The following is a 15384-nucleotide window of genomic DNA, read 5'->3' on the forward strand; positions in this document are numbered from 1 at the left end:
TCTAACTTCTAGGATGTGTTTGTGTGGGGGAGAGAGAGATGAAGCATGTGTTGTGGGGAATGAGAGGAGAGGATTAAAAAACAACAACATTCCCTTCCTTCATTTACTAAGACATTCAAATAATGAGAAGGCTGAAATATCAAGGACAAGTAGGGGAGGAAATTATGTTCCGAATGTGAACTCCCAATGTATGTTTGTTTTAAAACAGACTTTCCCCATTTATTGTAGTTAGGAGAGTCTCCTGGATGTCCCAAAGAACACTACGCCCATTGGCTCCTCTCAGATGCCAACCCTAAGGCCACAGCAGCGGGTGCCAAAGTTCTGTGCTGTCGCTATTAAGCTTCGGTCCGCACAATTAGGTGGCTCCTGATCCTTCTTTTGATTTAAGTATTATAATAATCGGAATTGTTGATTTTTTAATTAATTTCTAAATTTATTCTTTTAAAGCAATAATTATCAATTTTAATGTACTTTAATTTTAATACGGCCAACCCCTTTTAGATCAAATCTCAGATCAATTTTAAATTGCATTTATTATTGATTCTGTATGTGTCTTTTTGTGTGTGTGTGTGCTGGTCGTTGACCGTAATAAAGTACTTACTTACTTACTTGTAGTTAGGACCAAGTATTAAAGTTTGAATCAAGCTACAAGAGCAGGAGAATGACAGTTGCAGGTTTTGCTAGATGGCACTGTTACCAGGGGCCAGGCACATTTTGCAACTGGAACAGGTTTAATTGCGACCACGTGGGGATCCCTGGCTGCCAGGTTGGCAACTGACATCTCCATTTGGCTGGCCCCTCCAACTTCCTTAACCAGGTAAACAGAAGAGCTTATTCATTGCACTTGCATCCCACCTTTTCCTCCCAGGAGTACATGGTTCACCCCTCCCCTCAGTTAATCCCTGCAACATCCCTGTGGGGTAGGTTAAGAGACCGTGACTGGCCCAAGGTCAGTGAGTTTCACGACTGAGTGGGGATTTGAATACTGATCTCCCAGGTCCTAGGCCGACACTCTAACCACTACACCGCCCAGCATCCTAGAGTATTTCTGCTATGGGGCAGCTCAAAAAATTAAGTAGATAAAAAGAGGGAAAGCAAAATGTCACTTCGAGGAGGATCAGAAATATTATCCTTGAAGCTTGAATTTGTTTTATTCTGGATTGTTTTATTTGATGTTTTAATGTGTTTGTAAACTGCTTTGAGATGTTTTGTTTAAAATATAAATGATGATGATGATGATGATAACAATGAAGAAAAAAGGTGCCTAGACATTTGCAACCCAGGTTTAAGGTGCCATTTGGGAATTAAAATGTGTATCTGAGTTTCTAACAGTGGTTACAGGTTACTTTTCGTGGGGCGGGGAGCACATATTGAAACACTCCACTCAAAAAACTAAAAATGTGTTTTGTTGTGCATCTTGGTTGTTTATAGTGAAATATTTTCTCAATGTACAAGTTTTCCATTTATAAAAAAAGTTCTCTCTTCCAAGCGGGAATATTTCAACATCCGATTTCTCTACTTATAGTCTGAAGAACTTTTCTTCTATAGAATAAGTGAGTCATACCAAGTCCCAGAGGACAGACTAACAACTCTCAACCACCCAATATCGATCCAAGAAATTGAGGAGGCAATTAAGAACATGCAATTAGGAAAGGCCCCAGGACCAGATGGACTAACTGCAAAGTTTTACAAGACTCTTAAAGACTGGCTTTCACAGCCATTGAAGGAAGTATGCAACAAAATATTGGAAGGAGATAGGGCACCAGAGACATGGAAAGAAGCCTTTATCACGCTGATTCCAAAACCAGACACAGATAGAATGCAAATGAAAAATTACCGTCCAATTTCCTTATTGAATGTGGATTATAAAATTTTTGCAAATGTTATGGCTACAAGACTGAAAAGAGTGCTGAAGGATTATATACACAAAGAACAGGCGGGTTTCCTTCCAGGAAGACAAATAAGCAATAATACGAGAATTATTGTGGACATTTTAGAAAAACTGGAAAGAAACATAAATACCGAGGCAGCACTATTGTTTATTGATGCGGAGAAAGCTTTTGACAAAATATCTTGGATGTTTATGAAAAAGAATTTGGAAAAGATGGGAGTTGGAGAAAGATTCTTAAATGGTATTAAAGCCATTTATACTGAACAAAGAGCTAAAATAATAATAAATGGCGTGATATCAGAGGAAATTGAAGTTGAAAAAGGAACAAGACAAGGGTGCCCTATCTCCCCTTTATTATTTATTACGGTCCTGGAGGTCCTTTTAAACATGCTACGAAAAGAGAAACAGGTAAAAGGAATTAGAGTGGGAGAGAAAGAATACAAATTACGCGCCTTTGCAGATGACCTGATGCTATCCCTACAAGAACCGGAAAGCAGTGTCCCCAAAGCCTTAGAATTAATCGAACAATTCGGACGTGTAGCTGGCTTCAAACTAAACAAACAGAAAACCAAAGTTTTAAGTAAAAATATGAGTGCAGAACAGATACAAAGATTACAGGAGGGCACCGGCCTCAATTTTGTCAAATCGGTAAAATATCTAGGTATCAATCTCACAGCAAAAAATGTGAACCTGTACAAAGACAATTATGAAAAACTGTGGATAGAGATAAAAAAAGACTTGGAGATATGGACAAGATTGAAACTGTCGTTAATGGGAAGAATAGCCGCCATTAAAATGAATGTTCTACCAAGGATGCTGTTTTTATTCCAAGCCATACCAATTTTGGATAAGATGGACTGCTTCAAGACTTGGCAAAGGGATCTATCGAAGTTTATATGGCAGGGCAAAAAGCCGAGAATTAAGTTTAAGGTGTTAACAGACTCCAAAGAGAGAGGAGGCTTTGCCCTGCCGGATTTAAGACTTTATTTTGAAGCAGCTGCCTTTTGCTGGCTAAAAGATTGGTTCAAATTAGAGAATGTAGATGTGTTGGACTTGGAGGGATATGATAATATGTTCGGTTGGCATGCATACCTTTGGTATGACAAAGTTAAAATTCACAGAACTTTTAAGAGTCATATAATTAGGAAATCTTTGTATCAGGTCTGGATTAGGTATAAAGACTTACTGGAGAGAAAGACTCCTAGATGGATATCGCCAGTGGAGGCTAAAGCCTATAAGAGACCAAATATGTCTGCTAGATGGTTGCGATATATGGACATATTGCAACAGGAAGGGGACTCATTTAAGCTGAAAAGCTATGATCAAGTCAAAAGTCAAGTCCCTGACTGGTTGCAATATCATCAGGTACATGAAACTTTTAAACTAGATAAAAAAGTTGGTTTTCAGGTGGAGAAATCAAAACTGGAAACAGAACTGATCGAATCGAACTCAAAAAACCTTTCCAAGATGTACAATTTGTTGCTAGAGTGGCATACTAAAGATGAGTTGGTTAAATCAACAATGATAGATTGGGCAAAAGATGTTGGTCATAATATTATGATGGATGACTGGGAGAGATTGTGGAGGAAAGATATTAATTTTACTGCTTGCAATAGTTTAAGAGAAAATGTAATGAAAATGCTATATAGATGGTATCTGACACCAGTTAAGCTAGCTAGAATGAACTCTAAAATGTCGGATGTGTGTTGGAAATGTAAATCGTCAAAAGGTACTTTTTATCACATGTGGTGGTCGTGTTCAGGGGTAAGGGCCTTCTGGGACAAGATTTATAATGAGCTTAAGAAGGTAATGAAAATTACCTTTTGCAAGAAACCAGAGGCTTTTCTCTTGAGCATGACCAATGATGAGATACCCAGTCAGGATAGAGTGTTTTTTATGTATGCCACAACAGCTGCTAGAATTTTATTGGCAAGAACTTGGAAGGGCGAAGAGATACCGACAATTGAAGAATGGCAGATGAAACTGATGGAGTACATGGAGCTTGCAGACCTCACCGCCAGAGTCCGAGACCAGAGGGAGGAGAAGGTGTCACAAGATTGGAAGAAATTTAAAGACTATTTAGTTAATCATGTTAAAATGAATGTTTGAATGTTTGTGCAGGAATATATAAAAGAATCGGCTTTAGAAGTATAAGTAGAGCTATAATTGTTTAAGAAGATAATATTTGATTGGATAGACCTATTTGTATAAGAAGATGATAAGATATAGAATATATGTTAAAGAATATTTGGGTTTAGATAAATTTAAAAAATATTAGAATATTGAGTTTAAGTTAATGATAAAAGAAATGAAGCTACCTTAAAAGTATATATGTTTTTGAAGACAGAGGAGGGACCAGGGGAAGTCCCCCTAAGAAGTTAAAACAAGTTTAGAAACAGAGATAAGTATTTAGCAAGGTTTGTACAAGTTTGTTTTGTTGTATGGTTTTGTTGTATTTTTGTATTGTTGATTGTCTATTATGTTTTTATGGTGTTTATGCATGTAGGTTCAATGTTGTTTTGTCTTGTTTCATGGAAAAATAATAAAATCTTATAAAAAAAAAAAAGAATAAGTGAGTCATACCAACTAGCAGTTGTCAATGGATTAGTATAATCAATTTGGTTCTTCAGTTTTTCTGTCTTTGAAGTATGGGGAGTTCAGAAAGATTTCCATTTTGTCTCAAGAAGCTCTGGAATAAGGAAGTGAGTAATATCAAGATATGGATGGGCAATCTAAACAAGAGCTCAAAAGGCAAAAAAATATTTGCCATTTGCAGTTTAAGAAGTCTTTTGCTTTAATATTCAGCTTTTAAATGGCAGAAGGAGAGTCTCCACCCCCATCGTTCTGCCCGTACACTGAGGTCCAGTGCCGAGGGCCTTCTGGCGGTTTCCTCACTATGAGAAACCAAGTTACAGGGAACCAGGCAGAGGGTCTTCTCGGTAGTGGCACCCGCCCTGTGGAACGCCCTCCCACCAGATGTCAAAGAGAAAAACAACTACCAGACTTTTAGAAGACATCTGAAGGCAGCCCTGTTTAGGGAAGCTTTTAATGTTTAATAGATTATTGCATTTTAATGTTCTGTTGGAAGCCACCCAGAGTGGCTGGGGAAACCCAGCCAGATGGGCGGGGTATAAATAAATTATTTATTATTATTATTATTATTATTATTATTATTATTATTATTATTATTGCATAACAAGTCTCTTTATCCCATTCCAGACATGAAGAATGTATGTTTACCGTTGAAATGTGACGTAATTATCCTAAGAAGGTTCTGTTTGAGAATCTGTGTTCTATGGTCAAATTATTCTGAGTTGAAGAATAATTAATGTAATGCATGATGTGTGTCTATGATTGTTTTCAGATCAATGCCTGAAGTAAAGAGTAATTTTTGAAATGCACAGTTTAGAAATACAACTGAATGCTTCCTGATAGAAAAAAAATGTGCTTTCGTCCTTACTTTTGTGAATATCAACATGCCTCGCCCTCTTTCTCTCCTACAACGTCTGTCAGCAAACCACCAATGCATCTTTATACAGGTACTTGATGATGGAAAGATGGTGATATATGTTGATTGCACAAACTAAGGACTTTGGTGAGCTTCTAAGAACATTGGTACTGGAACAAATATGTAACAGTTGTTTCTATACAGTCATTCTGTTTTATTTCATATAGTTCAGTCTATCTCAAATGCCTCTCAGCTCCTGGGAGGATTTATTGATGGCTTTCTAAAAAAGAAAAAGAAAAAAGAAAAAAAGCACCACCCCTCAAAAACCAAGCTACTCAGGGCAGCCAAAATATTGATATAAGTCTGCCTAAAACCACAAACTATTATTTGTGAAAATTACATACAGCACCTTCAGGCAATGATCATCCAACTGAGCGGGTGACAAATATGTTTACAGTACATAAAGCTTCATTCTCAATTGCACCTGATAACAAGCTACTGTTGCTCTTAGAAAGGAAAACAGGGCTTTGCCAGTTTAAGATAAATGAGAACAGATGCTGAGGAAAAATGGCACTACACTGTGGTTATAATGACAGATTAGAAGTGATCCAAATCTAAAAACAATTCTCAAACTGTGTTCAGCATTAATGTTTCTTCCCCTGAAAATATCTGTCCTTGGATGCACTGTATGTAAAAGAAACCAAGGGGTGGAAACCCCATCTATTCCTTTCCTGGGAACAGAATCCACATTTTGGCAAGTTTGCCTTTCAAAATGTTGCTGTGCAATAGGAAGCTGACTTATTGAGCCTTGTTATCCTTTAAGCAAGCTTTAGACAGGCCTAAATGAATACACTTTGACAGAATTACCCTGGATTTACTTTGACGTAAATGAAACAGGCATGATGCTCAATATTGCACAGAAACCTGCTAGATGGAGAAGCGGGAGGGGAATCCCTGCAAGCTTACGGCACCATGCCTGGATAGCATCGTACAAGTAGGCTTGCACTACCTGAGAAGCGCTGTGCACAAACATGTTGCAGAGAAAACTAAAGCTGAAATGCTTCTGCTCACATTTGTTGGCTCAACAGTACACACCTGCCTGTGGCTGCCACCCCCAAATCCCTCCCAGCGCTAGCCATTTACATAGCTGTCAACTTTCCCCCCTTTTTTGCAGGAAATTCCCTTATTCCAGCGCCGTTTCCCATTGCAAAAAAGGGAAAGTTGACAGCTATGGCTGTTTCCCAATGCAAAAAAAAAAGGAAGGTTGACAGCTCTGGCCATTTATGGACATGGAGTATAGAATCATAGAGTTGGAAGAGACCCCAAGGGCCATCCAGTCCAACCCCCTGCCAAGCAGGAAACACCATCAAAGCATTCCTGACAGATGGCTGTCAAGCCTCTGCTTAAAGACCTCCAAAGAAGGAGACTCCACCACACTCCTTGGTAGCAAATTCCACTGCTGAACAGTTCTCACTGTCAGGAAGTTCTTCCTAATGTTTAGGTAGAATCTTCTTTCTTGTAGTTTGAATCCATTGCTCCGTGTCTGCTTCTCTGGAGCAGCAGAAAACAACCTTTCACCCTCCTCTATATGACATCCTTTTTATATATTTTAAGAGTATTTAAGAGTATTGCTTAAACATTTTCTATCCCCTTTTGGGACAAATGAGGGCCCCCAAAGTGGTTTACATTAAAAAAAAAAAACAGAAAAAGAAAGCAAAGTGAAACAAAACACAATTAAGTATCAAAAGTTAAAATTAAAAAATTATAATAACCACAAGCTGATTAGAGAGGCTGAAGAAGAACAAAGTAAGGACTCCAACTACCTTCAGTTATAGGCAGGGCCAGTCTGTTAAAGAGAGGGATGACTCCTCCCACTGGAGACAAGGCAAAAGGCATATTAAAATTCAACAATATGTTTTTCATAAAACACTGAGAAATTCAATAGCATTATCCAGGATACTGATATTTTGTTACTTTCTTCTTTACTGCAAACAGAAACAACAGCACAGCTAATAATTATTGCTGGTACATAAAGGATAATGGAAACAAATTCTTCCAAGCGTAACTGTTAGAAATCCATATGTAAGACTTTACACTGCTTGCATAACCTCTTTGCATCACAAATTTCAGTTGACAGTACTGAGCCATGAAATAAAACCTTCAAAAACTCATGTGGGACATGCTAGTTTAAATCCTCTGTTCAAACTAGAAAGCCGTGAGAAGGATGTGTCAGGCCAGTAAAGAAAGGTTCCTTGGCAACTTGGCTTTGAATGTTACTGTAAGCCTGATGACATTTATTGAAAGTCAGGGTTCACTGAAGCTCTTGGGACTCTCCTCTATGGAAAATTTGTTTAAGGGTCCTTTGATGACCATCCTCTATCCACCCAGAGAGACAGAAGCATTTGAATTAGAAACACTGGTAAAAGTTGGAATCTAATTGAAAATCCATGTTGGGAACCTGCAATAATCAAGGAAGCCTTGAGACTACCACTTCCTGATCAGGAACTATTCACTCACCTTAATATTTCCCACTTACGGTAATGTATGAAGTTGGAACTGCTAGTTGTGAAGTATCACCACCTGTTTGCCCGATCCATGGGGTGAAAACAACAGCACACAAGGGAGTTTCATAAAACAACAGTTGTCTTTAACACATCCATAGTTCCACAGAACCATGGACTCCCCATACATTTTGGCGAGTCAGAGAATATTCCATGCACAGTCCCCAATACAGCAGTGAGCAAATAGTTCTCAAGAGAGAATCCCTGTATGTGGACCAGAATCCACTGAAACAGCCCACACCCCACCATCTTCCATAGAATCCTCAAATTGTGTAGCATTTCTGATGTACTACTAATGGTGAAAATGGGGAAGTTTTGACAGCAAACAGCAAAACATTAGGAATTCTCAGATTTTCCTAGTGGTACTAGGAACGTTGTGGTAGATATAGGTTAATATGGGAGCTTGGGCAGAACACATAATCAGTTATAATTACTCTGTAATATAAGAAAAATAATTCTTTTTAAAATCTCTTGAAAATGTAATATGATGAACCAGGACTCCATACACACTGCCTAGGCTTGTGCCCCGAGGAGGTCACTTTGGTGCTGCTAACACAGCTGTTTTGATTTCACCCACAGAGACACACTCCACTGTGTCTCGAGACAGATGGATGTCAACACCACAGGGACTTCTCTGTATCAAAAAGCATTGCCCCACTTTTTTGCTACTTGGGAGCATAATCATATGGCCAACTTTATTACCTGACTGATGAACCTATTATAAGAGAAGGATTCATTCAAATAAGTCTAGGTCCTCAGAGCCTGGAGTTGGTGTTGCACTTATGCGCAGCCATGCCATTTTATATAGACTTTGTTTTCTAACTGGGTGTATATAGGCGATGACAATTTTAGGCACGTCCAATTGACACACGATCGTTGACGTGCGGGTCCTTTTGGACCTGGAAGAAGGCAGAACGGGGGTGAAATGGGGGTGGAACAGGGGAGGGGGAGAGCACGCTTATGCATGCTCTACCGACATATGTGGGGGACAGGAACAGAGTCCCTGCACAAAATGATCACTGCATGTAGATTATATATACCCCATCCTTGTGATCCAGCCAGATGGGCGGGGTGAAAATAATAAATTATTATTAATCATCATTATCCAACCATTTGTGGGGAGAAGGTATGAGTACTTAAGAGATGTACAATGGCACGTGTGTGTTGGGTGGGGGAATATGCTTCCAATGAGACTTGCTTCCACATTTCAACTAGGAATACAGTCTTTTGTTGTGATAAAGGAAGACAGATCCTGAAGTTGAGGCTCCAGTACTTTGGCCACCTCATGAGAAGAGAAGAATCCCTAGAAAAGACCCTGATGTTGGGAAAGATGGAGGGCACAAGGAGAAGGGGACGACAGAGGATGAGATGGTTGGACAGTGTTCTTGAAGCTACTAACATGAGTTTGGCCAAACTGCGAGAGGCAGTGAAGGATAGGCGTGCCTGGCGTACTCTGGTCCATGGGGTCACGAAGAGTCGGACACGACTGAACGACTGAACAACAACAACAATTTGCTCTCCAGATGTTACTAGACACCAAATTATTGGGGATGATGAGAGTTGCAATCCAACAATATCTGGAGGGCAACTGGTTTCCAACTCTTGCAATAACGGCAAGTTTAGCAAAAGATTAAAATGATTATCTTGTCACTTAATGATCACTGCTGACATCCTGAGCTGATCCATAGTTTAACACAATATAGTTGGCTTCTGTTACAAAGGGAAAACAATACTCAACACAGCACCAGGTAACCAGTTAGCAGTATACAACAAAAACATCTACCTTTCTCTACACATAAAACCCCCAAAACTATTGGGCATCATCTTAATCACATAGCAAATAGGCAGGGAACGCAATACCTGTTCAAAACCTCAGTGATATTCACTGTCAGTGCAATTTCATGTAATAGCAGACTCTGCTTAGCTTGCCTTGTTCCATCCATCAACATCTGAAGGATACTCAGGAGCAGTATAATATGAGACTCTGCAACGAATTGTGCTTGGCTGCTTCCATGTATGTAACTCTGAGAAATGGGGGGAAAGGGAGAATAAATATTAGTTTAGCACATACAAAGGATTTTTTTTTAAAGGATACAATTAGTAAAGATATGTGTCAACAGAATTAAAAGCAAATAAAAACCAGCCTGGCAAAAGCAGGGTACAAAGTACAAAGTAATACAGAGAGATGACACAGGTGCATAAACACGGCTGCAGAGCTGCACCTTTCTAAATTCTTGCTTAAAGCCAAAGAACTAGTATGGGAGGTAACTAAAAGGGGTAGGCTGCTGCCATCACACCCTGTTGGTGGCCTTCCCAAAGACATTTGACTGGCTATTGTTCGCAACCGAGTCTTGGACTAGATGTGCCTTTGGCCTAATCCTAGAAGGCAATTCTTAAAGCAGTGTTTGTCTGCCAGTTTCCTGAGCTTTAATCAGAATTGTAGCATTGACACAGATCAAAACCCACATATTGAACAGCAGGTACTGGGAATTATCCAGCAAGCTGAATTTTTAGCCTGGCCCTTGTGTGTTACCCTCCCTGGGAGATTCCATACTTGGTTCCATTAAAAAAGCCACAAAACCATGAAAAATCCACAAAAGTGACAGAATGATGTTTCAAAATGTTGCCAGATAAGACACTGTGAAAGGGTCGAGGAGGGACTAGGCAGAGGAACACGACCAATTAGAAAATGGCAGGATGAAGATGTGAGTTCACATATGTTGAAATACTTGTCATTCAGTGAGGTGGGAGGGGGCACTTTATTTCATTCATCCAAAAGGACAAAGGGATCCACTCATGTCAAGGGCAAGTCTATGTACAGTGGTACCTCCATTTACGAACTTAATTCGTTCCAGTGGTCCGTTCTTAACCCGAAACCGTTCTTAACCTGAGGCGCACTTTTGCTAATGGGGCCTCCTGCTGCCGCCACGTCACTGGCGCGCAACTTCCGCTCACATCCCAGGGCAAAGTTCACTACCTGGAACACCTACTTCTGGGTTAGCAGAGCCCATAATCCGAAGTGTTTGTAAGGAGGATGGTACGTAACCCAAGGTTCCACTGTACTGAGGGATCAGTGGCCTTCTTATGCTAAAACTTCAAATCTCTTGCAACACTTTTTCATTTCCCAGTGATGGTGACCTGCTGGTTTGCTGGACCACTAACTGACCATTTTGCCAGAAAGTTAATTTTCCACTTTTCATAGATAATGTCCATCCAAAGCATGCAGATTACATTAATTGTGAGGAATATGTTTATTTACATATGAAATAAAATCTACTGCTGCTTTGACAGCTGCATGTGCAGATCTTCTAGACCTTTTGTCTTTAAGGCAGAAAGGAGGGGCGGGGGAGAGAGAAGAGCCTTTGGGTGACATGATGCTACACTGCAAGAAAAATAAGTGTTGCACTTGTTCTGCTGTCACTCTTAGATTTAAGTAACTGTGGTATGGATGAGGGTGCATGTAGCTCAGACCCTCCTAAACTGGCACCAGGATTTCTGTCAGGGGTATCTCCCAGTCCAGAAATACTGGGAATTGAACCTGGAACTGTGTAATGCAAAGCAGATGCTCTAAAAGTGAGTTACAACAGGTTCACAGCATGTGACAGTGAACAGTTGGCAGAAAACTAAAGTAAAGTAGGAACACTGATAAGAGGATGTGGGGCTGGGAAACCAGCTGGCGAATAATTATTTGTAAGGATAATTTAGGAACCCAGGAGTCACTTCCAGTACAAAATTATATTGTACAGAACCCAAACTTGTAATTTATACCTCAGTTTTGGCAGGCTCATCTAAGCATCGCCACCTCCACACTAAACTTCCTGTGTATGCAGTCCCTCTATAAGGGGAATCCCCACCCCACGATAAATAAAAGCCTATTACAATGCTATCAAATTTCAGGATACCTGAAGGAAAGTCAATCTAAGGGATGAAAGTTAATGAAGCCTAAATTAAATTAAGTGCCCTACAGAAAGATAATTAGGGTATCTACATAGCCATTAACATATAGCACCAAAATACACAGCACCTAAGGTATCTGTCAAGAGTTGAAAACTATATACAGTATCTCAAAATGTAAATCACCAACTCCCTAAGATGAAAAGGCACACAAATTACTGCTTTTATTAATGTGAACATAGATAATGATCCCCCCAAAGTATATATGGAACTGGATTTGAAGAATGAAGTGGCAATACTTTTGATGATCTGCACACTGGTTCTTTATAGAGATGGGCCAGCTTCCAAAATCTCTCTCTATTAGTATGAATTGGGGCTGGAAAAACGAGTAACATAGGATTTCCTTTCCTGAGCACTCTGACTTTGAACACTTAGAAAAGGATGTTCAGAGGTTGGAAGATTCAAGTTTGGTTTGGACTTGCTTCACCCCCCCCCCCTTTTCTTTGCAAACCTCTTGAATTAGAATCTGAGCCAAGTTTGGATAAACTCTTATGCTATCCCTAGTACTGCATTTGCTATACATTTGGGGCACTTTCAAGCGATGATGAGCTGGGAGTAGTTAGTGCAACTGTTCCTGGGCTTGCAGCCAGGGTGAAGTGCATCCAGAAGCAGTGGTGATTTCAAAATGTATTGCAAGAGAGTGCGTACATATGCTCTAAAATTTATCCTTAGGAACCCTCCTTGTAGATAATGGTCGCATGTTAAGATAGCACAATCACATTGTCTCTCAGGAGCAACAGGCACAGGTGACACAGCCAAAAATTGTGCCACCGTGTGAGCAGCACTTGCCAACATAGTCAGAGCAGCTTGCATATTATGTCCTTTTAGAGGCTGGGTCCAAAAGGCTTCTTTGTCTGAAGGACCCACAGTCACATATATACTGCATCCTACATGGAACTGAATTACGTTCACAATGAAACCTGCATGTGATGTTCTCAAGGCCAATTCAGAAAAAAAAGATCAAGTCAATGTATGGCAGATCCTTGTGCCTGAACTAACTTTCACTGGAAGGAAGTCTGAGGAATGTTCTAAGCTAAGCCTTATTTGACAAATTAAAAACTAACAAATCACTGGGGTCTGGGTACATCTACCTGAGAGTTATTAAAGAACTCCAATATGAAACTGCCAATCTTCTAGCAAAATATGTAATGCATCCCTAAGGTCAGCTTCTGTACCCGACTGGAAAGTGGCCAACGTATCAATATTATTATTATTTTTTAAAAAAAGAGATCTGTGAGAATCTGGGAAATTACAGGCTGGTTAGCTTAATGTTTGTTCTAGGAAAACTGGTGGAAAGCAGTGCAAAATATAGAATTACCAATTGTAGAAAAGAGCAACTCCTGTCTCACTATCCTTTAAGAGTTCTTTGATGTGTCAACAAGCCTACAGATAGATGTGCCATTGTGTACGTAAGACTTTAATAATAATAATAATAATAATAATAATAATAATAATGACAAAGCACCTCATCAGTGTCCCCTGAGTAAAGCTTAGCAATCATGGGAATAAGGTAAATCCTCTTATGGATCAGTAACTGGTTAAGAAACAGGAAACTGAGTGTAAAACAGGGACATTTATCCCAATGGAAGGATGTAAAAAGTGGAGGGACACTACCCCGGCCAAGGACTTGTGTTTTTTCAGTTGCTGATTAATGATGTGGAATTATGGGTGAGCACTGACATAGCCTTGTTTGCTGATAATACCAAACTGTTTAAGGCAGATAAAACAAGAAGGAATTGTGAGGAGCTCCAAAAGGATCTATCCCAAATGGGTGAATGGGCAGTAAAATAGAAGCAAATGTAAAATAATACATGCTGTGGCAAAATGTCACATAAATTTCAAAGACATTATAATTTCACACATTTGTTGATGGGGTCTGAACTGGCAGTAACTGACCAGGAACAAGAGCTTAGGGTCACAGCGGATAGCTTTATGAAGATGTTGAACTAGTGTGTGTCAGCTGTGAAAAAGTGAATGGCATGATAGGGATTAATGGTAAAGGGACTGAAAACAAAACTATCAATATCACTAAAGCTATTATAGAAATCTAAGATGGGGTGATACTTGGAATACTGTGTTTAGTTCTGGCCCTCGTATCTAAAAAAAAGAATACTGCAGAGCTGGGAAAAGTTCAAAAAGGACAACAAAAATGATCAAGGGCTTTGAGAAGCTCCCCTATGAGGAAAGGGGGCAACACTTGGGGCTTTGTTGCTTAGAAAGAAAGGCAAGCAGGGGAGAACATGATAGAGGTGTATAAGATTTTGCATGGTGTGGGGAAAGTGAATAGGGCTAATTTCTTTCTGCTGCTCCTAATTCTAGAAGTCTGGGTCATCCAATTAGTAAGCTTGTTGGGAAACACAGGTGGGGAAAGTGTTGTTGCACTCAAGTTACTGCTCAGGAGCTTCCCATATGCATCTAGTTGGCCGATGTGAGCAAAGGATGCTGAACAAGATGGACTTTTAGCCTGATGCTGCAGAGCTCTTATGTTCAAGGCAGTCAGCTGAATTAGCATACTCACTTGCCATCACATCAGTTCAACTTCAGGTACAACTATAAGAGAGTCTTCACTCAAGGTCTTTTAACAGATCCACTTCCCAAATCCATTTCTGTGATCAAAGTAACTGCAACAGCAAGTCACAATGGCCAAAGGGCCCGGCAGACTTCAGCAAAGAATTAACTTGATACTAAAGGTCACTTGCTTCAAAAGATCTTTTCTTACAACACTGCAAGGATTTTGTCTCCTAAATCTTGATACGACAGTGATGCCATTTAGAGTGAATTGCCAACTTTCTTTCTAGTAACCGTCACTTGTCTTCAGAAGGCTTTACTCTTATCCACTGTAAAGAATTTTAGGTTTTTCATGCAGTCACAAGTGCTAGCTGATTAATTCATTTTCCTTGCCAGAAAAATGCTAATATGATCCATTTCAGTATATAAAAATCAACAGTATGTTACTATCAGTAATAGGATACTATCCATATGAGATATAAATATATAATAATAAAGCTAAAAAGATAGAAATGTAATGATGATCCCTAAAGTTTATTATTATTATTATTATTATTATTATTATTATTATTATTATTATTATTATTAAACTAATGGCACCTGTTTCTTCTATCCAACACATATATTCTAGTATTTTTTTTAATGAGTCCTTTGGAGTTCGGATTTGCAGGGATTACAACATATGTTTCTAACATATCTGTAAAGAAACATGTAAGCCATGGTCCACCTGTAACAGCAAAACCGGATGCCTTCATCTGCCCCAATTGCAATAAAACATGTCTCTCCTGTACTGATCTCTACAGCCACAGCAGTCGCTGTAACTCTCCAGTGGCTTGACTTTACCCTTGATAGCACACTCTTCCAATGTCTCTCAAGACAGATGGCTGCCAACAGATAAGTCAGTAAGGCCTCTTCCTACATGGAAGGTAAGCAGAAATGAGGCCACAATGCCAGTGGTGTGGATAGAGCAAGTAGCATTGTGGTTAGAGAGCAAGCAGCAGAGGCAGAGAGACATTGCCAGG

General features: G+C 39.5%; 1 protein-coding gene across 1 annotated transcript in view; it reads right to left on the minus strand.

Moving 5' to 3' along the window:
* TUSC3 (tumor suppressor candidate 3) overlaps positions 1 to 15384 on the minus strand; it is a 130414-nt gene that overhangs the window by 20932 nt on the left and 94098 nt on the right. The window contains exon 7 of the mRNA XM_033160105.1: positions 9861 to 9924. Coding sequence (XP_033015996.1) covers positions 9861 to 9924 — 64 coding nt within the window. The remainder of the gene's footprint in view (positions 1 to 9860; positions 9925 to 15384) is intronic.

This window comes from Lacerta agilis, chromosome 9, assembly GCF_009819535.1.
Source record: "Lacerta agilis isolate rLacAgi1 chromosome 9, rLacAgi1.pri, whole genome shotgun sequence".
In the NCBI taxonomy this organism is placed as follows: domain Eukaryota; kingdom Metazoa; phylum Chordata; class Lepidosauria; order Squamata; family Lacertidae; genus Lacerta; species Lacerta agilis.